The sequence below is a fragment of the Heterodontus francisci genome, chromosome 13 (genome assembly GCF_036365525.1).
Source record: "Heterodontus francisci isolate sHetFra1 chromosome 13, sHetFra1.hap1, whole genome shotgun sequence".
In the NCBI taxonomy this organism is placed as follows: Eukaryota; Metazoa; Chordata; class Chondrichthyes; order Heterodontiformes; family Heterodontidae; genus Heterodontus; species Heterodontus francisci.
The window spans coordinates 102,661,303-102,685,915 of record NC_090383.1 but is presented as its reverse complement, the minus strand read 5'-3'; the positions used below and the strand labels follow the sequence as shown (position 1 = coordinate 102,685,915).

Sequence of the window (24,613 nt, the reverse complement as noted above, 5' to 3'; positions counted from 1 at the left end):
TTTAAATATTTAAATCCAGGGTCCAATTTAAATCCGGGGGTTGGGGGGGTGGGTGGGTGGCAGTGCTCGCCACGAGGCCTCACCGCCGCCGGCAGGAGAGACATCACAATCTGTGTTTGCTCAAAATCCAAACATCTACACTTTCTATCTGGCTGATTTTTTTCCCCTCCCTAACCCATGGATCGTGACATAAATTGGGCTGGATTTTCTTCTCCCCCAGGCGCAGGGTTCTGTGGTGAGGGGGGGGGGAGAGGTGGGGGGGGGGGGGGGGGGTGCCTGAAGATGGCTCCGGATGAGGTAAGATTTTTAGTGTAGGAGCGGGGGAACGGAGTCAAATATACATAATGGGTGGAGGGGATGGCGGGAAGGGTTGAACTTTAAACTTTGTGCAGTTTGGGCGTGGGAAGGTCAGATGTAAAAGGTCAGTGTTTTGGGGCGGGTGATGGTAAAAGCAAATAGTTATTGTAATTGTTATTGGGGGGGGGTGGGAAAGGGGCGATAGAAATTTATTCATTTATCTTTAGGGGGTATGACTTTAAAAATGGCACAGGCAGCGGACGCCATTGCTGAGACAGACAGCCCACCCACCCCCCCCCCCCCCCACGAGATTGGGGGGGGGGGGTCGGGCGGGCTACCCTGGCTATTTAACTGAGCCGCTGCGCTTGGCATGCGGCCCACCTGCTCGCTTCCGAGATCGGCAGCAGGCTCTTTAAATCTAGTCCATTGTATTCTGCCAGGTTATTGTTAGAACCCCCTTACAAATGAAGGATTTGATCTAGATGTACACTGGCTTTATACCAATTCCTCTGTCAATGTTTATAATGGAAACTGCCAATGTTAATTTGCTAAACTGTAATTACACCCTCATGCCAGTGGAGATGGGTTAATGTCTTAGTTTTTCATCTTCTGCATTCTCAGCCTGTACTTCAGATAAACTCTTCCAACCACCTCTAACTCTCTGCTTACTAAATTGCTCTACGATTTGCTCTATATTACATTAGAAGTATTATATAAAACAGAATCTATAATTTCAAAACAGTGACTTAATCATATCTTCACCCTCTTGTCCAATTATTCCCAGCACTCTAATCCTATTTCATTTGAAGACTACACTTGGTCTTAACTCCCCAGGAAATGGACTAGTGTGCAGTTGTAAATGTTTTATGCATCTTGTGTCAAGCTGGAAGGTTTTTAACCTTGAGTTATTGAATATTTTGATTTTGGCTTGTTCAATAACAATTTACTTTTTGGATTATAGAGGAGAAGATGGAGAAAAAGAGGAAAAAATGACAGAAAAGAAGCCTCGACGAAGAAGGAGACAGAGACATGCACAAAAAGCACAAGAACCAGAAGTTCAAGAATCTGCCTTCTGGAAGAAAATTACAGCATACCAACAGAAGCTACTCGTGAGTGTCATATTTTAGCTCAGGACATCAGTGTAGGTTCATTGGATTCTTTCGCCAGTTCAACATCAGAAATTGAGATTGCGGTGGATCCTTGGCGTGCAAAATTATGAGGGGCATTGATAGGTTAGATAGGAAGAAACTTTTTCCCTTAGCGGAGGGGTCAATAACCAGGGGGCATAGATTTAAGGTAAGGGGAAGGAGGATTAGAGGGGATTTGAGGGAAAAAATTTCATCCAGAGGGTGGTTGGAATCTGGAACGTACTGCTTAAAGAGGCGCTAGAGCCAGGAACCCTCACAACATTTAAGAAGTGTTTAGATGAGCACTTGAAACGCCATAGCATACAAGGCTATGGGCCAAGTGCTGGAAAATGGGATTAGGATAGATAGGTGCTTGATGCCGGCACAGACACGATGGATCGAAGGGCCTATTTCTGTGCTGTATAACTCTATGACTCTAAACCATTTTCTACCTGCATGTCCTATCCTGTTTGCACTTCAGATTTCACACTGTAGGTATGACATGCTGCACAAATTTTGCTATTTCAGCCATCTGTCAAATTAAGGACAGCAATTAATCTTCAATAATGATTGAAAGCCAGCAATTCACTGCACACCAGAAAATCATTCGTATTATTTCACTGTGTACTTATGACCAGTGAATGAAATGTTTTGGGCAGCAAAATTACTAACATGCAGGGGATTGATTTCATATTATACAAAGCAGAGTTAAATATGGCATTTTGGTAAGAAAATAACCTCAGTTTATGGATGCCCATTCATGTCAAAGCTTCTGAAAGGAAGTGTCACTTTGAACAGTGAAAAGTGTCCTATGCTCAACCATCTTCAGCTGCTTCATCAATGACCTTCCCTCCATCATAAGGTCAGAAGTGGGGATGTTCGCTGTTGATTGCACAAAGTTCAGCACCATTTGCGACTCCTCAGATACTGAAATAGTCCATGTCCAGGTGCAGCAAGGCCTGGACAACATCTAGGCTTGGACTGATAAGTAGCAAGTGGCATTTGTGCCACACAAGTGCCAGGCAATATCCATCTCCCCTTGACATTCAATAGCATTAACATCGCTGAATCCCCCATTATCAGCATTCTGGTGGGCTACCATTGACCAGAAACTGAACTTGACCAGCCACATAAATACTGTGGCTACAAGAGTAGGTCAGAGGCTAGGAATTCTCGAGCAAGTAACTCACCTCCTGTTTCCCCAATGCCTGTCCACCATCTACAAGGCACAAGTCAGGCATGTGATAGAATACTCTCCACTTGCCTGGCTGAGTGCAGCTCCAACAACACTCAAGAAGCTCAACACCATCCAGGACAAAGCAGCCCACTTGATTAGCATCCCATCCATCACCTTCAACATTCACTCCCTCCACCACCGACGCATGGTGACAGCAGGGTTTGCCATCTACAAAATGCACTGCAGCAACTCACCAAGGCTCCTTTGACAGCACCTTCTAAATCTGTGACTTCTATTACCTAGAAGGACATTCATGGAATCATAGAAAGTTTAAGGCACAGAAAGAGGCGACTTGGCCCATTGTGTCTGTGCCGGCTGAGAAACGATCCACCTATTCTAATCCCACCTTCCAGCATTTGGTCCGTAGCCCTGCAGATTACGGCACTTGAGGTACATATCCAGACTCCTTTCGAATGAGTTGAGGGTTTCTGCCTCAACTACCCTTTCAGGCAGTGAGTTCCAGACCCTCACCACCCTCTGTGTGAAAAAGTGTTTCCTCATCTCCCCTCTAATTTTTCTACCAATCACTTTAAATCTATGCCCCCTCGTCACTGACCTCTCTGCTAAGGTGAATAGACCCTTCATCTCCACTCTATCCAGGCCCCTCAAATTTCAATCAGATCTTCCCTCAGCCTTCTCTGTTCCAAGGAGAACAACCCCAGCATCTCCAATCTTTTCTCATCGCTGCATTTTTCCAGTCCTGGCAACATTCTCGTAAATCTCCTCTGTACCCTCTCTAGTGCAATTACATCCTTTCTGTAATGAGATGACCAGAACTACACACAGTACTCAAGTTGTGGCCTAACCAATGATTTATACAGTTCCAGCATAACCTCCCTGCTCTTATATTCTATACTTTGGCTAATAAAGGAAAGGATTCCATATGCCTTCTTAACCACCTTATTGACCTGTCGTGCTACCTTCAGGGATCTGTGGACATTTACTCCAAGGTCTCTCACTTCCTCTACACCTCTCAGTATTTTCCCATTAATCTTGTATTTCTTTGCCTTGTTTGACCTCCCCAAATGCATCACCTCACATTTTTCCATGTTGAATTCCATTTGCCACTTTTCTGCCCATCTGACCAGACCATCAATATCTTCCTGCAGCCTACAGCTTTCCTCCCAGCTATCTACCACATGGTCAATCTTTGTGTCGTCTGCAAACTTCTTGATCATGCCCCCTACATTTACGTCCAAATCATTAATATATACCACAAAAAGCAGGGGACCCAGTACTGAGCCCTGCGGAATGCCACTGGAAACAGCCCTCCAGTTGCTAAAACACCCATCAACAATTACCCTTTGGTTTAAGCCACTGAGCTCATTTTGTATCCACCTTGATGCATTTCCATGGATCCCTTGGGTTCATTTCAACCAGTCTGCCATCTGGGACCTGTCAAAAGCCTTGCTAAAATCAATGTAGATCACATCAACTGCACAACCCTCATTTATCTTCCTTGTTACTTCTTTAAAAAATTCGATCAAGTTGATCAGACAAGATCTTCCCTTAACAAATCCATGCTGACTGTCCTGGATTAACCTGTGCCTTTCTAAGTGACAGTTTATCCTGTCTCTCAGAATAGATTCCAATAATTTGCCCACTACTGAGGTTAGACTGACTGGCCTGTAATTATTTGGTCTATCCTTCGCTCCCTTTTTAAACAGCGGTACAACGTTAGAAGTTCTCCAATCCTCTGGCACCATACCTGTATCCAGTGAGGACTGGAAAATGATGGTCAGACTCTCTGCTGTTTCCTCTCTTGCTTCTTTTAACAGCCTGCAGTACATTTCATCTGACCCTGGTGATTAATCAACTTTCAAGAATGCTAAGCCCATCCAATAATTCGCACTCCTCCTCCTTAACTACAATATCTGCAACATCCCCCTCTTTTGTGAAGACAGACGGAAAGTATTCATTAAGAACAATACCAACATCTTCTGCCCCTACACATAGGTTGCCTTTTTGGTCTATTATGGGCCTTACTTTCTCCTTGGTTATCCTCCTACTCATAATGTATTGATAAACATCTTTGGGTTCACCTTGATTTCGCTTGCCAATATTCTTTCATGCCCTGTCTTAGCTTTCCTAATTTCCTTTTTGATTTCACCCTCCACTTTCTATACTCCACTCGGCTTTCTGTACTATTGAGTTCTCTGTGTCGGACATAAGCTTTCGTTTTCTGCCTTATCTTATCCAGTAGGCTCCTTGACATCATGGGGCTTTCGATTTGGCCATCCCACCCTTTTTATTTGTGGGAACATGCTTACTCTGAACCTCTTGAATCTCCCCTTTGAATGCCTCCCACTGCTCTGACACTGATTTACCTTCAAGTAGCTGTTTCCAGTCCATTTCCTCTAAATCACTCCTCAGTTTAGTAAAATTGGCCTTGCCCCAATTGAGAACTCTAACTCCTGTTCTATCTCTGTCCTTTTCCATAATTATGTTAAAACTGACTGAATTATCATCTGACTGCAGCGGTTCAAGAAGACACCTCACCACCACCTTCTCGAGGGCAAATTAGAGAGGGGCAATAAATGCTGGCCTTGCCAATGATGACCACATCCCATGAACGAATAAAAAAATAGGCCGTAATTTTTAGTCTGTGTGAAAGCAGAAAGCCTGGTGGTTATACACCCATTATACATCTCATCCATTTTTTCTTTCTAATGAAGTCAATAGCAAAGAAAATCAGGAAGGTTGTATACCCCTCTGGTTTTCTATTTTAATTCTGAGAACCTTCCTATTTGCCATTTTTAACTATCAGATTTCTTGTGTCTTTTGGAGTTCGTCAGGCACATTTCCCTTGAGTATCCATTATTTATTCCTGAGTATGGCAAGAAATTTCTGTGTCAATTGATATTTTCAGCTGGACCAATTGAAGCTTTCAAGACTGAGATCAATAGGTTTATGTTAAATTTCAAGGAATATGGAGCCATGTCGGGTAAATGCTATTGAGGTACAGATCATAATCTCTAATACTCTAATTGAATAATGGAACAAGTTTGAGGGCCTGATTACCACTCCTGAACAGGGAACATGACAGCTAAGTGATTCTGTCCTCACAAAGCACTCAGAGATGTACACTTCCAGCAAAGGTTGCTGTGCTCCAAGTACTGGTCCTGCTGAGATCAGAGATTCAAGTACAGACCATGGACCAAATATGGGACCTTTTGGGCCCTATTGAGCTGTTTGGCACTGAACCTTGTTTTCCTTTTTTTAATTTTTTCTTTAAAATCCCATTATTTCAGACCATTTGAAGGCATGCTTCTGTGTTGCTTTCCTAAATTATTTGCACTAAGGTTTGTGCTATATTTAATGCCTTTAGAATTTTATTGTTTAGAATTTTGTTTAGATTAAGATATTCCACAATACATTTGTTCCTACCTTTCCAGAATTACTTTGCACGCAACTTCTACAACATGAGGATGCTGGCATTGTTTGTAGCCTTTGCAATTAACTTCATTCTCCTCTTCTATAAGGTAAGAGGTTTGTATTCTTCTATAATTTTATTGTATGATTCTGGAGGGGAGGAAAACTAACCATAGACTGCATGCCAAAAGATAACTTCTTGATGTCTGGAATTGTTGTAAATTGACTTCCTTCATGTATATCATTTTTCTCATTATGAGGTTTATTTCACTGACATGAATGATATAACACTGCATGTTGATTTATCCTCCATTATCATCAAAGTTAAATAGACTATTGACATTTGTTAATGCATTTTTAAATTCAGTTTAAATTTTTCAGCAAACATATCAAAATTTGTCAGCAATAAAACTGCTAACTGTTACATAAGGGCTGATTTCCAATCTGCCCTTCCAGCAGAAGTGAGTAGGAGGCTCGGGGTCCGTCCTTAAATATGCAGATTGGGCTCCAATCATCAGGACCCAATTACAATTTGGGTTTTCACAGAAGAGGCCCAGAAAGATTTTTTAAAATCTCATTGTAGGCCAGGAGGAACAGAAGGGCTTTTCAGGGCACCAGAACAAAGTCTTGGGCCTCCCCTAACAAGGGCTTCTCTCCCCCTCTCCCGACCATGATATCATTCCAACCTTCCTCGCAACAACTTATTTGAGCGCCTTCTGGTCCCACTGGTGGCCTCCTGCTGCCCAAAAACGCACTCCTACCTGCCTGCCACCTGCTATTAACGAGTTTGTCGGGAGAATGATTGGGGCCTATGCAGATGAGGTCCGGGAGTTTAAAATCTCCAGGGCTACACGCTGCAGAGGGTGAGACAATTTGCCACTCTCCTGGGTCTGCACCCACATGACTCCTGACCAGGTGCTAAAATCCTAGCTATGTTGTCATATATTAACCAGAGTTAGTGCATAATCCAGAATGGCATATCAGTGTAGAACTGATGGTGTGCTGTACTGTCAGATGTGCCTCTTTGGGTGAGATGTTAAACCAAAGGCCCATCTACTCTCTCATTTGGTTGTAAAAGATCCCATGGTCTAATTTAAAGACAACCAGGGGAATTCTTTCCATGTCCTAACCAACATTTATGCCACAACCAACACTCCTAAAAGTGATTATTTGGTTATTTATGTTGATGTTGTTTGTGGGACCTTGCAGCCTGCACATGAGCTGCTATGTTTACCTCTGTTACAACAGTACCTCATTGGCTGGAAAGTGCTTTGGGACATTCCTGAGGATGGGAAAGGCACTATAAATAAGTGCAAATTGTTTTTCAGTGATCACTGAATTATTTGGATACATTGTTCATGGTAGACATTACTAACTCATTCAAGCTAGTCAGTAAATAAATCAATAAAATTATCAAATTCATGTAATTATATCTCTTGAGTAGTGTCTCCAGCAGTAATGAGTGAGTAGCTAGGGTTTGGGCCATCCAAACCATCATTGTTGCCTGACCCAAGAGACAAACCCCAAGGCACCAAATAAAATGGAGAATGAAATGCTACTTTGGGTACCATGGTGCTCAAAAAATACATGAGTGATCCCCAGAAGTAGATTTGCCTATAAAATCTAGCCTATATTCCTCAAGATTGTTCAATGGAAATTTATTTGCAAAAGTGTTGAGTTTATTGACTTTTGGAATCAGAACTTTTTTTTTGATCACAGTGTTGCACCAATGTAGCATGTTTAACTGGTGTATAATTAATTCTTAGAAACTCGCTACATTTTTCCTTTTGGCCTGATACCAGGTGACAATGCTGACATTTTTTTCTACTTGACTAAAAGAGTAATGTCAAATTGGTGTAGTAAAGAACATCATCGAACACAAGCCTAAGTAAAATTGTGTATAGACAGTGGTTACTCTGACATGTTGTATCATCCATGCCTAACTAAAAAAGGGTGCGCATGAATGTGCTCACTTTTTAGGATTTAATAAAAACATTTCAAGCACCAATATTGAAAATGCTTGTAATTCTGTGTCCCAGATGGATGAAATTGACTTAAGAAACCTTTCCTGAAAACATGTTCGGCAATCTTTTTTCTGTGTATTGTCAAGTACATAATGTACTAAGGCAAGTCAAATTTGAGAAGCATTACACCATTTGTGAATCACGACGTTATGAAAATGATGCTTGATTTTTCTTGCTCATCCAACAACTGCTGGGCAAGCACTTGTTTATGAAGACAGTGCCTTTTTAAAATACGCTGGCATTTGATTTCTTTCTATCGTGGCCTATGAATGTCAGGTTTGTAAATTGTGTTGGATATTTTTGTCATTGGTGGCAAGCTAGTGTTACTAATGTGCAATGTTCAACAGGTATCAACGTCTCCATCCATTGAAGAGAAAGAAAGTATCCTTGGTGTTTATAATCAAGAAGGTGGAGGTTCTCGTTGGAGCAGTATGGGAAGTGGGCACCGGGTCACAGTGCATTATGTTCTACAAGAAAGCAGTGGCTATATGGAACCCACTCTGAGAATTCTGGCCATCCTTCATACTGTCATCTCCTTTTTCTGCATTATTGGTTATTACTGTTTAAAAGTAAGGCAACAGAAATTTTTGGTCATTGCAAGCACTTCACAAAAAAATCTGTTTATTTTTGTAGGCTATATGCACTAATTTTGTAAGTTGCAAATTGCTTTCCAAGAATCAAACTGAAATTCTAATTCAAGACTTAGAAGATAATTTTATCTAACTTTCAATATCTAAACCCATTGTCTTCAATTATTAACTGAAAAATTTAATTGTATTTTACTGTAAACTCTTGTTCAGTGGTTTATTTTTCTTAAATTGCAGAGTTTCCCATTTTTGCAGTCTAGTTTGTACAGTGGTCACCTGTGTTTTCATGAGAATGACTCTCATGGTCTCTGTAGCCTACAACAGGCTACTGGATGGTACCTAGGAATGATTATAAGGCAGCAATCTAATCAATGGATTCAGTCAACATCAGCAAAGTGATGTGAAAACGAAGGTCAAATGGTTTAAAACCATTATCTGGAACCCAGCATGAGATTACAGTCTTGAAATAACAATTATTGGAAGATACAATGACCTACAGGAGGGTTTTATTCCATTGTAGGCCTGCTTTTGTGCCGTTAGCAGGTTTCACTACTCTCATGTCATTGATGTAAGAAGACATTTATCCTACAGAGTGAACAGGTCTGATAGAATCACCGTACAGTTATTAAGATACGATTTATTTACTTGTTTCTCAGGTGATGATATGGCCAGTATACATTATACATTTCTGGAAACCTTCCACTACAATGTCCCTGCATGAGGTCTATTACTGGTATTTAGCTTCAGGTGGACATTACAGGCTAAATTTTATTAGCGCGTCACACATTGTGGCAACGCGCTTTGAATTCACCGGCCTTCACGCACGGAAGCAACATCACTGAGCCCCCGCGATATTTCACGCGGGGGCTCATTTAAATGGTGGGGGGGGGTCGGAGTGGCGCCATTTTTAAAGGACTACAAGCCCTTAGGAGAAATTGTGATATTTAAAGTTATATTGTGCAGCATTATGTATAAAAAATTAAATAAATACTAGAGGCCCTTTCCCACCCCCCCCCCACAATGTTTGTTTATGGGGCATTGTCATCAAAAGGAACTTTATTCCCAACTCGCACTTCCCCCCCCAACCTCTTAACATTTGTCCTTCAACCTCTTCCCACCATCCCCACAGCCAATAAGATGTGCTATTCCCGCTGCCCCCCTCCCACTTCCGCCCTGATAATGTCAGTCCTCCCCCCTCCCACCAGTGTCTTGCCTTGGATCTCCAAACACAGTTCCAAAGGTGCGAGAGTTTGCAGCCAGTGCACGTAATATTGGCGCGGGACGGCCGCTGGGACCAGGAAGGTTCATTTGCATGTTTATTTCTCTAATTTTAATATTTAAATGAATTGTGATTTCAAGACTATAATCTAGCTTGTTTCTGAGACACACCAACTGGACATTATCTGGCTTAATTACCAGACAAAGCATAGTTAACTCTTAGATAAAAATGTAGCATCTTTTGTCACAAGTACCTTCAAAGATGTAACGGGGGGGGCCGTACCGAGGCCTCGCTGCTGCCGGTAAAATGCGGCGGGGCCTTCTTGGCATCAGGGGTCATGGTGGGCTGCTCCCGCAAGTATTTTACGGGACCCCCTCCCCGCCACGACCCTCGATGTTGAGGAGCTAGTAAAATTCAGCCCTACGATTTTATGACATACAATTGTGCTATGTTCTATGTGCTTCCATATTAACTTTCAATTGTATTTTAAATTGTTAGTACTTTTCTATTTGAAGTTTACAGGAGTTACTGGATAACAAGTCACAGCAGTAAGATTCAGAAAGTCATTTAAGAATGCCACCAAGATAATAATTTAAATAAATACAAAACATCAGAAATAATTATTATTGACTTTAATACCCTTAGGATTTTGAGGGGATTTTCAAAGTCCCTGAGTGCCGGTTACATCTTTGAAGGTACATGTGACAAAAGATGCTACATTTTTATCTAAGAGTTAACTATGCTTTGGCTTTTTTTCCTCATTCTGGTACTGTACATAATGGGATAAAAAAAAAAGCTTGATTCATAGAAAAATGCTCCAACTCACTTTTTTACATTATGTTGCAATTAACAGTTGGTGTGTCTGAGAAACAAGCATTAGATTACAGTCTTGAAATCACAATTATTGGTATATGCAGGACCAAGCTTTTCAATTCAAATACAAACATTCTGTGTGATTTATTTAAATATGCAGATCTTTTTGAATTTGACAAGCACTTATTTAAATTCATGAAGCTCTGGTCACCAGTTTGAAGCTGTTTATCAGCCAATCCTTCCAAAATCAGAAAGTTTTTTTCAGACAATTATGTCTGGTAATTAAGCCAGATAACGTCCATAGTTCGTAAGAAAACAAAAAACCACTGCATTAGAAAAGTTGCAGAGCATTAGCAAAGCTTAACGTTTTACTGTAAAAACGTCATGTTACTGCTACTATTCACTTATTCTATCATTGATTAATTTGTTGAGTAGTAGAAGCCTAAAACAAGGTCTAACCTGGTGTTAGTCTGACACAAGGTGGTTCTGTTGAAGGTACAAGATATATAGAATTAATAGTTGAGACAATCTGAAATAGTTTTCTGTTCATTTCCTGAGGACCCTGTGATATTTTACCTCTTATCAGGGCAAGAGAAAATTTGCTTGAGGATGTTGGGAGCTAGGGCACACCAGTCTAAAACACCCTGGAGAGGGTGCAGAGGAGATTCACCAGGATGTTGCCTGGACTGGAGTATTTCAGTTATGAAGAGAGACTGAAAAGGCTAGGGTTGTTTTCCTTAGAGCAGAGAAGGCTGAGGGGGGACATGATTGAGGTGTACAAAATTATGAGGGGCATTGATAGGTTAGATAGGAAGAAACCTTTTCCCTTAGCGGAGGGGTCAATAACCAGGGGACATAAATTTAAGGTAAGGAGCAGGAGGTTTAGAGGAGATTTGAGGAAAAAATTTTCACTCGGAGGATGGTTGGAACCTGGAACGCTGTGCCTGAAGAGGTGGTAGAGGCTGGAACTCTCACAATATTTAAGAAGTATTTAGATGAGTACTTGAAATGCCATAGCATATGAGGCTACGGGCCAAGTGCTGGAAAATGAGGTTAGAATAGTTAGGTGCTCGATGGCCGGCACAGACACGATGGGCTGAAGGGCCTGTTTCTGAGCTGTATAACTCTATGGAGACCAAAAATAGCTAGAATAAAAAAGGATAAACTAAATAATGTAACATTCCTGTCTTGGATTTGTTGTGAAACTCAAGGCAACTGAATTAACATAGATACTTAAAACTGAAGTGCTCCATGTTTTTGACTGTATAGAAGTCAGGTCAACTGTTTCACTAATATCAACAGTGGCGCAGTGGTTAGCACCGCAGCCTCACAGCTCCAGCGACCCGGGTTCAATTCTGGGTACTGCCTATGTGGAGTTTGCAAGTTCTCCCTGTGTCTGCGTGGTTTTCCTCCGGGTGCTCTGGTTTCCTCCCACAAGCCAAAGACTTGCTGGTTGATCGGTTAATTGGCCATTATAAATTGCCCCTGGTATAGGTAGGTGGTAGGGAAATATAGGGACAGGTGGGGATGTGGTAGGAATATGGAATTAGTGTAGGATTAGTATCAATGGGTAGTTGATGGTCGGCATAGACTCGGTGGGCCGAAGGGCCTGTTTCAGTGCTGTATCTCTGTAACTGTAACTGTAACATGACCGTTTCAGACTTGGACAGTACTCCTAATGATGTTACTAGTACTAAGTCAATTAACAAAATATATATCAAGAAAATGAACAGAAATAAACAAGGACATTAAAGCTAATAGTGATTTAGCTGTTTGTGCCAGTTATTCTTTTAAATTAATGTTTCATTCCAGCAAATAAAATAATACCTTATCTGTCATAGTATGTTGCAGACTTCTGTGATATACTGACATGTTGGCCTGCAATCGCTCATTTGCCCAAATCTCTCAAAAGTGAACCATCAACATTTAGATGCCAGTCTCTTGTATCACATCAGTATACAACTATGATTTTCTTGCATAATTTCATAAACCAGTCTATAGTTAAATGATGACGAGGTTCCACAAAAGATCATAAAATGTGAGCTGAGATGTTCTTCAGAGAAGTTTATCTATTTATTTTACTTGTAGGTCCCACTGGTTATTTTCAAGCGAGAAAAAGAGGTTGCCAGGAAGTTGGAGTTTGATGGGTTATACATCACAGAGCAACCTTCAGAGGATGATATCAAGGGCCAATGGGATAGGCTGGTTATAAACACACAGTGAGTAGCATTAAACATTGAATTTTCTGTGTAATTTTATTGATAGATGGATTATATGGTTGAAGGAAAGGGGATAAAAAAATATGAAGTTTATGTAGAGGATATGGGATTAGGACCAATGCTGTTATGGACGGTTTATCACTAATATGGATCGGTTGGGCTGAATGGCTTGTTTTGGTGTTGTCATTTCCACGTAATGCTATGTAATCTTACTACAATGATCGTACTGAAAAGCTTACCATTGGTTTAAAAAATATGATATTAATGTTGGGCCTGGGTCAGCAGTTATTGGTATAGGTCTCCTGAGTTGTGACAATGTGACTTCAGATAATAAATATAAGGGGTTTAAATCTTTCTGTGTAATTGGTTTACCATGTTGTGTCACGTTTAAATTCTTGTCTCTGCTATTGTCATGTATTCTTCAATCCTTTTATGTTAAACAAGTCGTACTGAACTAGGAGAGTTGTAAGAGGAGTATGTTTCTCTGTGAAAGGGTTCACAGTTGGACAGGGTAGCGCATCCCTGTGAGCTAGGGTGATGGTGAGTTGTTTGCAGGAGAGTGCCTCTTGTGCTAACTTTAAGGTGTGTGATGCCCTCCAAACAGTGCTTACAGAGATCTTACTTCAAAAAAAGTTCCATGTGTTCCGGTGGTCATCTCTGACATCAGCATTGTGCTGCCAGTGACCCTAATTTATCAATATTCCGCTGCAGCTTTATTTAATTTTGTGAGGAATTAACTATACCTTCTATTTTGGTATTATCTGCAAATTTTGACACCATTCCCTCTAAGACTATATCTAAATCATTGATATTGCACTACTGACTCCAGAACTAAACCCTTTGGAGTACATCTGTCAATCTCCAACCACTCTGATAAACATCTTGCAAATCCAATTCTTTGTTTTCTCCCTTCTCACCAATTCTCAATCTAGTTTTCTATCCTCTCCCAATTATATATCCATTCACATTTTCTATCCATCCTGTGTGGTGCCTTTTCAAAGGTTTTCCTGAAGTTCATGCACACCATTATATTGACTGCAATTCCCTATGTATCATTTCTGTTGCCTCCTCAAAGAATTTTATGAGGTTTGTCAAGCTGATCTTCCCTTTTAAGTCTGTGTTGGCTACTTCTAACTATTTCTCTCTATCTTGATAAGTGGTCATTTTGTTCTTAGTTAAACGCTCTGCAATTTTCCCTTCCACAGATGGTAAACTGCTGTTAGTCAGATAAGCTCTGTCTCCTTTTTTAAAAGTGGGTACTACATTGGCCACCCTCCAGTGATTTGGCACATGTCCACACCTCCAGCTACCACTGAAGGTTTTCCTCTTAAATGCTAAAATGGTCTAAAGCAAGAGTGCATTCTGGTCCAGCCTTCCTTGGCACATTGCCCACCTGAGGCAGCACCTGGCCTGATAATGCAGCTTTTTTTTATTTTTATGGTATGAGAGAACCAGGAAATATAATTAATAATAACTCTGTCCTCCTCTTTCAGATCTTTCCCTTATAACTACTGGGACAAGTTTGTGAAGAGAAAGGTAAAGAGCAAGTTCAAACTTAATTTTTCTGTAATTTTCCTACATTCTGCACACACGAGGGTAGAATTTGATTTTGGGAGCTCGCTGGTCAGCTGCTCATTCTCGCTGTGATTTTGAGGTTTTGGCCTCATTTAGTTTCATTAGTCAACCTCCAGGTCACTAAACAGGTGTCCCATTGCAGCTTGCCAGGTCGAGGCCTGAAAATCAGGCAAGAGCTGTCGTCAGCAATGCGAGTTGCGGGGGTAGGAGTGTGGTGTGGTGGGGTGTGTCGGGGGGGCTGGTGGTTGGGGGGGGGGGTCCCGCAGTAGAGCAGCCCAGATTGTTCCTAGTTCTCTGAGGCCCACAAAAATAATTGAACAATAATTGCCTTCTGTGGACCTCTTCTCTTCCATCGCCCATGAGCCTGATTGGGACCTGCATAGCTGACACTCCCACCAGTTCCTACCTACAATGGCAATCAGGCCCTATTTATATCATTGGCCCCAGATTTTCGTACTAAAAGCAGCCTATCTCCTGAATCAGGCTGGTGCTTTGGACACCTGGCAGTAGGCCTCTTTTAAAATGGAGCTGGCACTAATGGGGCAGTTAGATTACCAACCCTAATTTGAGACGGTTAACGTCCTATTAACGCCAGACAAAGGCAGTCAAAATTGACCACACTGCTTCTTATATGGTTTTTTTACTCACTGCTAATTTAAAATTGGTGAACATCCAACATGCCAGTTAATTCAAAGGATATTAATTTCAAAAAACATTTTTTCAACTTTATAACTTTCAAGGTATTATTTATGGTAATGTTCGATGATAAAGGTTGAAAACAAGTGAGTTCAGCTGATAGTAAATTTAATGTAAAAATTACTGTTAGGATGTGTTATTGTAGGACGCTTAACCATTTCTTTGCTATGCTGCTTAATTGAGGTGTTGAATGGAATTATTTTAAACAAATGAAAGACAATTGATGCGAGCAAATTCAGCTTTCACACAATAATCTCACTGATAGAAACGCCTAATATCTATCTACATTGAGGCCACTGATTTCAGAGTGCTATATAATGCTGCATTTAATATGTGTCTTTGTAAATATTCTACCATTGAGAAGTCCAACTTCTTTAAACCTTGCCCTTCATTGTTTTATCTAACAATGCAATGCTTTAATAACAGTTTATCTTGTCTCCCTACAGGTTATGGATAAGTATGGAGAATTCTACGGGAGGGATAGGATCAGCGAACTACTGGGAATGGACAAAGCTGCTTTAGATTTCAGTGATGCTCAGGAAAAGAAGAAACCCAAGAAAGAGAACTCCTTCTCTGCAGTGTGAGTAGTAGTTACACCCAGACTATGTATTGTCATGTGGCAGTATAAGGATACATTGATACATTTCATGTCATCTATTTTCTTGGCGAGTCGAAGAGACTTAGCAGTTGGCAGGAAAAAAGACAGAAGCGCAAGGGGAGAGCCAACTGTGCAACAGCCCCGACAACCAATTTTATCTGCAGCACCTGTGGAAGAGTCTGTCACTAGAATTGGCCTTTATAATCACTCCAGGCGCTGCTTCACAAACCACTGACCACCTCCAGGCGCTTACCCATTGTCTCTCGAGATAAGGAGGCCAAAGAAGAAGAAGACTTTCTTGAAGTGAGGGGTATTCACATTGGAGCATATGCATTGAGATCCAGTTGTTAAGGAAGTTTTGTAAAAAAAGCAAAGCTAACAGAAAGCCACAAGGGTCATAATTTATAGAAATGTTATTTAAAGGGTACCTGTCATGTTTCCCATTAGTAGCATAATAAAACTAAATATGTTTTTGTTGGTCTGTTAGTGCGCAAACCTTGTGCCTGATATTGCAAATGATGCTTCCAGCCAAAATCAGCCATGAGAAATTCACCCATGTGGGATTAAACTTTCCATATTATATAACATAGGTCCCATTCTTTCTTCCAGTAGAGAGTAGCATGCACAGAAGCCATATTCTAGCAAAACACTGTGAATTTACTGTCCATTATACTGAGGTTTAAACATGATTTGACAGTCCATGGCTTACAGTGACAGGGACCACTGCTTAGCTGTTCAACAACTCTTGTTCACTGTACTTCCCACTGGCCAATCAGCCAATAAACGTTGGTATGGATAGGTGTGGTGTAATCTGCATGCTGGAGCCATATGGTATATTGGTTGCATCCTATTTGAGTCGTGAAGGGTAAAAGTAGAGAGAAACAGAAATAATAGGTTAAAGCAACCTACAGATGATGAATTAGAGGAAAAGATGAATAACTATTTGAAACAATCAATGCAGTCTGAACCAGAGATGTAACTAGCTACTCTTTTAAAGTAGATTAGTACCTGTTTAATCCTCAGCACTTTTTCATACCTATCTGTAACAGAAGGCAGAATTAAATGCAGCCGTTTAAAGCGGGAATGGTGGCGTGGGGGGAATGGAAAATCGCGTCAGAGGGATCCGCCCAGATATCCGGCATTGTGACATCATTTCCAGATTTTGTAAGCGGCAGGAAGGCACCAAGGTGGAATTGAAGCCCCTACTCAACGGGAATCTATTTTACATTGTAAAAACACTGCCTTTACATACATTAACATCTTATTTGGTGCGCTTCAATGCGGAGCTAGGATTAAGTGGATGCCAGGCAACATTTACGTCCCTACGGGTTCAATTCTGTTAAAAGCTGGTGGCATCGAGGCGAACTCTCAGTGGCGCAGTGGTGAGGCAGCCACCACCAGCACTGCATAGGGCAGAGGCCTTTCTGAGGCCTTCTTGGGGATAAGGGCTACCCATTGAAGACTTGGCCACCTGTGAGGAATCCTCGCGATGCAGCAGAGGAGAGGAGCAACACTTGCCACAGCTTCACATGAGCAACCATTGAGCGGGCCATTGGGCTACAGAAGGTGAGATTCCGGTGCCTCGATTGATCCGGCGGAACCCTGCCACCCTAATGCCCACTCACAGAGAAACCAATACTCAGCTCAATGCATGTAATTTGTTGTCTCCTTTCCATTTGTGTTCCCTGACTTGCGCCCAGCTACAAACCGGGCTCATGCCCATGGGAGATCATATTTAAATGAGGGCTGTGGTGACATTGGTATTGCACTAAGGGGGTAGGGGGAAGTCAGCAGCTCACAATAACGGCATAATGGAATAATGACTTTTACACAATGATCAATGAATTGAACAAAAGAACTTTATATTAATCATTACATGGCAGATGTCATAGACACCCATGAATCCCTGTGTGACTTGGTGGCTTTCTTAATATGTTTGCAAGTGCTGATATGCGGTGTGATCCCAGCGGCAGCAGCAGTGATGGAAGCAGACTACTGATCAGGCTGCCCATTGGCATGTGCTGACTTTGGCGAGCGTCCTTTGGCTGCCTGAGGCCTGGAAGGCTCCGCCTGTCTGAATGACCTGCACTGGTGCAGGACTGTCCTCAGGCGTCATGGCTGCTGGAGCTGGGGTCACTGGTAGAGGGGCTGAGGAGCCGTTGTCCACACTCGGAGTGCCCTGAGGGGAGCCCCCAGATGTGAAGGTCATCCTCTCCTCCTCCCTTTCAATGCTCACTTGAACCTCCCTGCTCACTAGAGAAGGACACGGCACTGGAGAAGACGTCAGGTGCCTTGTCCTTCTCTTGCCTTGCCATTGCTGCATTGAACTCATGGCCAAGGCGATAATGTGCAGGTCTGTGCGGATCTGTGGGATCTAGCTCTCCACGAGGGTTGCCAACCTCTCGATGGAGGAAGCCACGCGCTCATATGCCTGAGACATGGCAGCAGACATGGCATAGATGGAGTCCTCCATTGTCCACTCGTGGCTGCGCATGGCCTCTGGCATCTCCACCATGACAGCATGCCCTGTGCTGTCAACACCAGAGGCTCGTCATCAGCCTGGGCTCAGCATGGGCCTGGTCATCCACAGTCCTCTGACTGTCAGTGGCCTTGGCTGCTGAGCCTCAGCCAACTGTTTGGGTGTGTGCGCGGTGCTCTCACCAGCTTGTGACCCTGATTCTAGAGCTGAGCACAAACCCACCGAGGTGAAAATATCTGCACTGGTGGAAGGTGCAGGAGAGTCATGGGACAGTGCATCCTCTGAGTGGTCCTACTCCTTAGAGATGGATGGCTGTCCCCCTTCAGCTGGAGTCTCCTGTGGACACCGACCTGCATGCGAGAACACAAAATGTGTGGGTTAGGCGGTGCAGATTTCGGTAAGCCAACCATACGTGATGTGGGTCTCCAGAACTGATCTGTATGTATGTATGATGGAAGGCAATCCTCACTCTCTTGCGCAGAGACTCCAGTCTCTCCATCTGGTATGGAGCAGCCGCCCTGTGTCCCTGCTGATTCAAAAGCCTCTTCCTCGGCTTTGCTGAGAGGCTGCAAATCAGGACTGTCTCCTTCCCGCTGTGGGCCCTCTTGTCCTGCAAGAGGAAGGAAGGAAATTGTCATACTTTGCAGAGAGATCAACATGACAGTTCTGCTAGTGTCAGCCCTTTGTCTCCTACTGGGGTATCACATATATCTCATGCTGCCACATACTCTTAGGGGAGTTATTGCGGGTGAGTGCCTGTGGCCAAGATGTAGCCATGCATCTGTCAGGATGAGGTGATGCCTTACCCCCTCTATCATCACAGTGATAGTGCCACCATCCCCATCCCCTGTTTGCTCCTGCGTAGCCCACTTGCAATCACTAAAAAAGAGGGAGTTATGGACCATTCACCATAGCAGAGTGCAGAAGGTCTGTGACCCTCTTGCAGCACTGCACCCAGTTCTGGCTGCAGACCCCCTTAGCTAGCTCCATCCAGGCTCTCCCTTCCCCTGTCAGCATTCCGAAGGGATCATTCCCTCCGTGACACCCTGCTCCACTCCTCCATTACCCCCACCACCTCGTCCCCTTCCCATGGCACCTTCCCCTGCAATCGCAGGAGATGCAATACCTGCCCATTTACCTTCTCTCTCCTCACTATCCCAGGTCTCAAACACTCCTTTCAGGTGAGGCAGCGATTTACTTGTACTTCTTTCAATGTAGTATACTGTATTCGCTGCTCACAATGTGGTCTCCTCTACATTGGGGAGACCAAATGCAGACTGGGTGACCGCTTTGCGGAACACCTCCGCTCAGTCCGCAAGCAGGACCCCGAGCTTCCGGTTGCTTGTCATTTCAACACTCCCCCCTGCTCTCATGCTCACATCTCTGTCCTGGGATTGCTGCAGTGTTCCAATGAACATCAACGCAAGCTCGAGGAACAACATCTCATTTACCGATCAGGCACACTACAGCCTGCCGGACTGAACATTGAGTTCAATAATTTCAGAGCATGACAGCCCCCCTATTTTACTTTTATTTTTAGTTATTTTTTTCTTTTTCCTTTTTAAAATTTTTTTTTTCTGTGTTTATTTTATTTCATCTTAGTTTGTTCAGTTTGTACTTGCGGCTGTTCAATTTTCAGTCCGTTAACACCTGTACTATCTGTACTAATGCTTTGTCTTTCAACGCACCATTAACATATTCATATTTCCAGCATCCGCAGTATTTTGCTTTTATTTTAGCCATTAACATATTGTTTGCCTTTGCTCCACGACCTTCTGATCGGTTATTCTCTGTGACCTTGTCCTATTTACACCTTCTGTTTTGTTATCTCTTGCTCCACCCCCGCTTACTTGCTTATAACCTTTTACATTTCTAATATTTGCTAGTTCTGAAGAAGGGTCACTGACCTGAAACGTTAACTGTGCTTCTCTCTCTACAGATACTGCCAGACCTGCTGAGTCCAGCATTTCTTGTTTTTAGTCCATCCAGGCTTGTTTGGTCAGGCGGTAGGACCTTTTCTTGCCATCGCTGGGGAAGGGAACCTCATGCCTTTCCTTTGCAGTCTGGAGGAGAATCTGCAGGGAGGCATCACTAAACCGTGGGGCCACCCTGTGTCTTGGTTCGGCCATCCTGTGGTGTTCTTCACAGGGTGGCGTGCGGGGGTGAGGGGGGGTGAGTCCAGGAGTCAGTCCAACACTGTTTTCAGTAGTGCACTGAAAGATTCAAATGACTTTAAGGCAGCAATGCAAGCAGGGCTGGCAGGCCTTTAAATATGGCACCAGCACCTGCTCCGGACTCATCTGACACCATAATCGACATCTCGCCTCCCACCCCTGCTGCGTGATTGGGGGGGCCATGTACTTCCACTATGTAAAATGGCTGCCCACCACGACTGGCAGTGGGCTCATTAAATTCAGCTGAGATTGTGCATCCTTGATTTCCCAGAATATAATCTCTGAGCATACTGTTCCCTGTAATATTTCAGTGAGCGAGTGGTCAGTCTATGGCACAGGGAGACATGGAAGCAGTTAGTATTGATTCATTCAAATCAAATGCAAATTAAATACATTTTGTTTAGAAGTAGCATTTTGGCATACAGTATATCAGTAACTGGAGACATGAGTTATTGTTAGTGTTGCATGCTTGTAGGAGGAACAGGTGACTTTAGAAACATGGTTCCCAAAGCTCTCCACCACTAGGGTTTACCTCAGGTCATGGAGAGATTGACTGCCATGATGTTTTTATTTGTTCTTGGGATGTGGGTATCGCTGGCAAGGAGAACATTTATTTCCCATCCCTAATTGCTCTTGAAAAAGTGGTGGTGAGCCTTGAACTGCTGCAGTCCATGTGGTGTAGGTACACTCATAGTACTGTTACGGAGGGAGATGCAGGATTTAGACCCAGTGGTAGTGAAGGAACAGCAATATATTTCCAAATCAGGATGGTGTGTGACTTGGAGGGGAACTTGCAGGTGGTGGTTTTCCCATGCATCTGCTGCGCTTGTATATTTGGAAGGTGCTGTCGAAGGAGCCTTGCTGAGTTGCTGCAGTGCATCTTGTAGGCACTGTACGGCAATGGTGGAGGAGTGAATTTTTAAGGTAGTGGGTGGGATGCCTTTCAAGTGGGTTGCTTTGCCCTGGATGGTGTCAAGCTTCTTGAGTGTTGTTGGAGCTGAACTCATCCAGGCAAGTGCGGACTTGTGCCTCGTAGATGATGGACAAGCTTTGAAAAGTCAGAAGATAAGTCATTTGCCCCAGAATGTCCTCAAGGGCTTTTATTCCATTATCATTGTATCATTCGACTACTGCAATGGTAAAAGCTCAACAACATAAACATTGTTTATTTGTTCTAGCGGTTGCTATGTTCCCATACCATATTTCATGTTCTGCAATGTACCCAAGGTATGAAATGGATTAATGATTGGTAAAGGACAATTCCTCAATGGTGTAGCACATCCTGGTTGTTGAATATATTTCAAAAGCTACTCTGTTTCTTGCTGTGAATGTCATTCTAAATATAAATAGCTTATTCTGTCCTTCCATCTCTGCTGCTAGTATTAGCATTCAGGCAGACTCTATAAAATGACTGTGACATGCACATGGCTGCTTCGAGATTGTTGATCAGCTGGAAACTGTGATTTGTGCAGAGTAGCAGCAGAAGAAAGCTCTGCACTACAGCAGGAGGGATAAATGAGCACTAGCCGCTATAATAGTGATGACAGGATCACTTGTGAGCTCTGTGAGGGATCAGAAGTCAGCACAGATCTGTCCTTTGCTTAACAAAAAAGAATAAAACAAAAAGAAGATTTTTATTTTCCAGACAAGACAAATGATGAAATAATTTATACTGAACCAATGACTCACAGACTTTGTGCATTAATTGATTGCTAGAGTGAGCCTAATGAGGGACAAATTGTTCGACTTGTTCCATGGCATTACATCAAACATTTGACATTATATACTTTGATATGAATATCATAGAAATGTCCAGTTGTCTGAACTCGACTACAGTGAAAGATTATGCATCAAATCTTATCATGCTTGCTTTCAGATAAAATGTACAATATTGACCATTTCAATACCAATGAATTTATTAACAGCCATGATGACTCCTCCCTCCCTTTCTAATATTGGTCCATGAATCTTATCAAAATAAAAATAAAAGCTTTAGATTCTATAAGTGGCTATAGGATATGATAGAAGCAACTGATGATCCAAAGTCATTCATGACAGTAGTAATGGTGATATCAATATGGACAGAGAAGTTTGCAATAACTAGCTATTAGAACCCAGAGTCCAGTATTCTAGCCATCCAGTTGCTCTGAAGCCAAAGACCTAACGTCGTGACCTCAAAAACCTGGAGGAGCAAACCTCTGGATTGTTTCCTGATTGCAAGAAAAAAGATGAGAAATGCCAGCTCAATTTTAGATCCAAAGGTTAAAGAAAAGGTTTTGAAATTCACATTTCCAACTCTACCTGGCACATCTTCCTGCAAATTACCAACCAGACACAGCTGGGCTAGGCTCTCCACATGTTGGCTTCCTTTGTCTTGTACCTTCTTTCGAAATCCTTTGTCATGGGATTGCGGCTAGCAAGATTAAGTTAGGCACTTTGGACCCTCTTTGCTTTCTTCCTTGTCTTCAAGCTGTTCGCATTTGCCCTTCAAGCTAAGATGACTATTAAATAGATGTAGAGGTTTTAAAGCCCTTATTTAATGATTCCTTCATCAGTAAATGAGCTATTCATTTTTTTTTATCCTGCGATTAAATTTGAAATTGCTCTTTGCCATTCAGTGTGATAAAATCTCAACATTTACCATGATTGTATGCTATATTATTGCCTGTCTTACACATTTTACAATCTTTCTATCAGCACAGTCTTGATGAGCACAAAATGCATAAGAAATATAACAGAGGAGCACCAAGTTAATTTCTTTTAATATGAAAATGAAAATGTTTCTTGTTCAATTATTTGGTAGAATTTGGCTGCTTTGGGAGTTGCATTGTGGGTGATACTTACTTTACAAACTGGTTTGAGATTCCCCCACTGTACTGAGATTAAATTTGCACTTTCACAGACAAGATATGGAATATTGCTTGACAATGGTACTATATCTGCTGCTAGCAAAATCCAGTTAAGTTGTTAAAAAGAGAAGCTGTGCTCATTTAAATTAATGGTCCTTTTGTGTTCCTGATTTATTAGGCTCAGTATTAAAGCTGGATGCCATCTCTGTGGATACGTTTGAACTTTCTTCACTTGGTCCTTCAAGGTCCTTCAAAGCTTATTGATTTGGCTTGACTGCCTGATTTCATTCTAACATTTGGATTTAACCAATTTAAAATGATGGGTAGGGACTTTAACTCCCTGCTCCCATGTTCTGTCCTTCCCACTATGGGCGTGAGAGGGTTCGGGGAGGGGTGTTACAAATAAAAAAAAGTAACCAGATCCCAACCACTGCTTATGCACCTGCTGCTATTTCTACGGCAGTGGGTTGTTGGCATGTCTGTATATTAGTCTGGAGAGGCGGGGCACCACATTGTAATATTTAAATTGGGCTCCCAAAGTGTGGGTTGGGAATCTGATTTAAATTTAATGATTGCGGGCCAGGTTTCCCAGGACTCGGGAAACCCAACAGCAAAATGGGGATGGGGCAGACAGATCCAGCGGGTAAGTGCTTTTTTAGAGCACTCCTATAAGGCCAGGAGGAGTAGAAGTGCTCCCTCAACCCCTCAAGCAAATCTACTGCCACAGTTGGCTAAACCTGTGATCTCTTTCCAGGCCCACCCATCTCCCAATTTCCTGTCTGACCCCTCCTCCAGCTTTCCCACAATCTTTTCCGGTTTTACTTCCTTCCTGATTGCTGGTCCAATCCCGTGCCCCACCCCCACCAATCCCTTACCTTTCTGGATTTCCAGGACCGTCCCCAATATATTGCAGCTATGGCCTTCCACAGCTGGCTTTCCTGGCCAGTATCCAGCGCAAGCCTCTATCTAACCGGCTGACAAGCAAGAAAAGGAATAAAAAAATGTGTTCCTGCTGGTAAATTCGGCAGGACCTCCCTTCCAGATTTTCAGTTTTCTACCGGGCAAAAATGCTCCGTCATCCCAGAAGTATCTCCTTATGTGGCTTGGTGTGAATTTCTGTTTGGTAACACTCCCGTGTAATGTCTTGGGACATTTTACGATGTTAGAAGTGCTATATAAAGGCAAGTAGTTGTTCCTGGTTAGAGTCACCTCCACTTTGCTCCCCATTTCTTTGTTCCTTTGTTCAGGAGAATCCATGGAGTCAATTTTAGGAAGTCGATTTTAGCAAGTAGTGGTGGCAGCATTGAGTCAGTCCGGTAGCTGTCAAAGGACCCTTACTTTAATTAG

At 42.5% G+C, this 24,613-nt stretch overlaps 1 protein-coding gene across 1 annotated transcript in view; it reads left to right on the top strand.

Moving 5' to 3' along the window:
• Positions 1–24,613, top strand: part of ryr2a (ryanodine receptor 2a (cardiac)) — a 707,940-nt gene that overhangs the window by 652,816 nt on the left and 30,511 nt on the right. The window contains exons 90-95 of the mRNA XM_068045285.1: positions 1,259–1,406; positions 6,057–6,143; positions 8,405–8,626; positions 12,765–12,895; positions 14,389–14,431; positions 15,613–15,746. Coding sequence (XP_067901386.1) covers positions 1,259–1,406; positions 6,057–6,143; positions 8,405–8,626; positions 12,765–12,895; positions 14,389–14,431; positions 15,613–15,746 — 765 coding nt within the window. The remainder of the gene's footprint in view (positions 1–1,258; positions 1,407–6,056; positions 6,144–8,404; positions 8,627–12,764; positions 12,896–14,388; positions 14,432–15,612; positions 15,747–24,613) is intronic.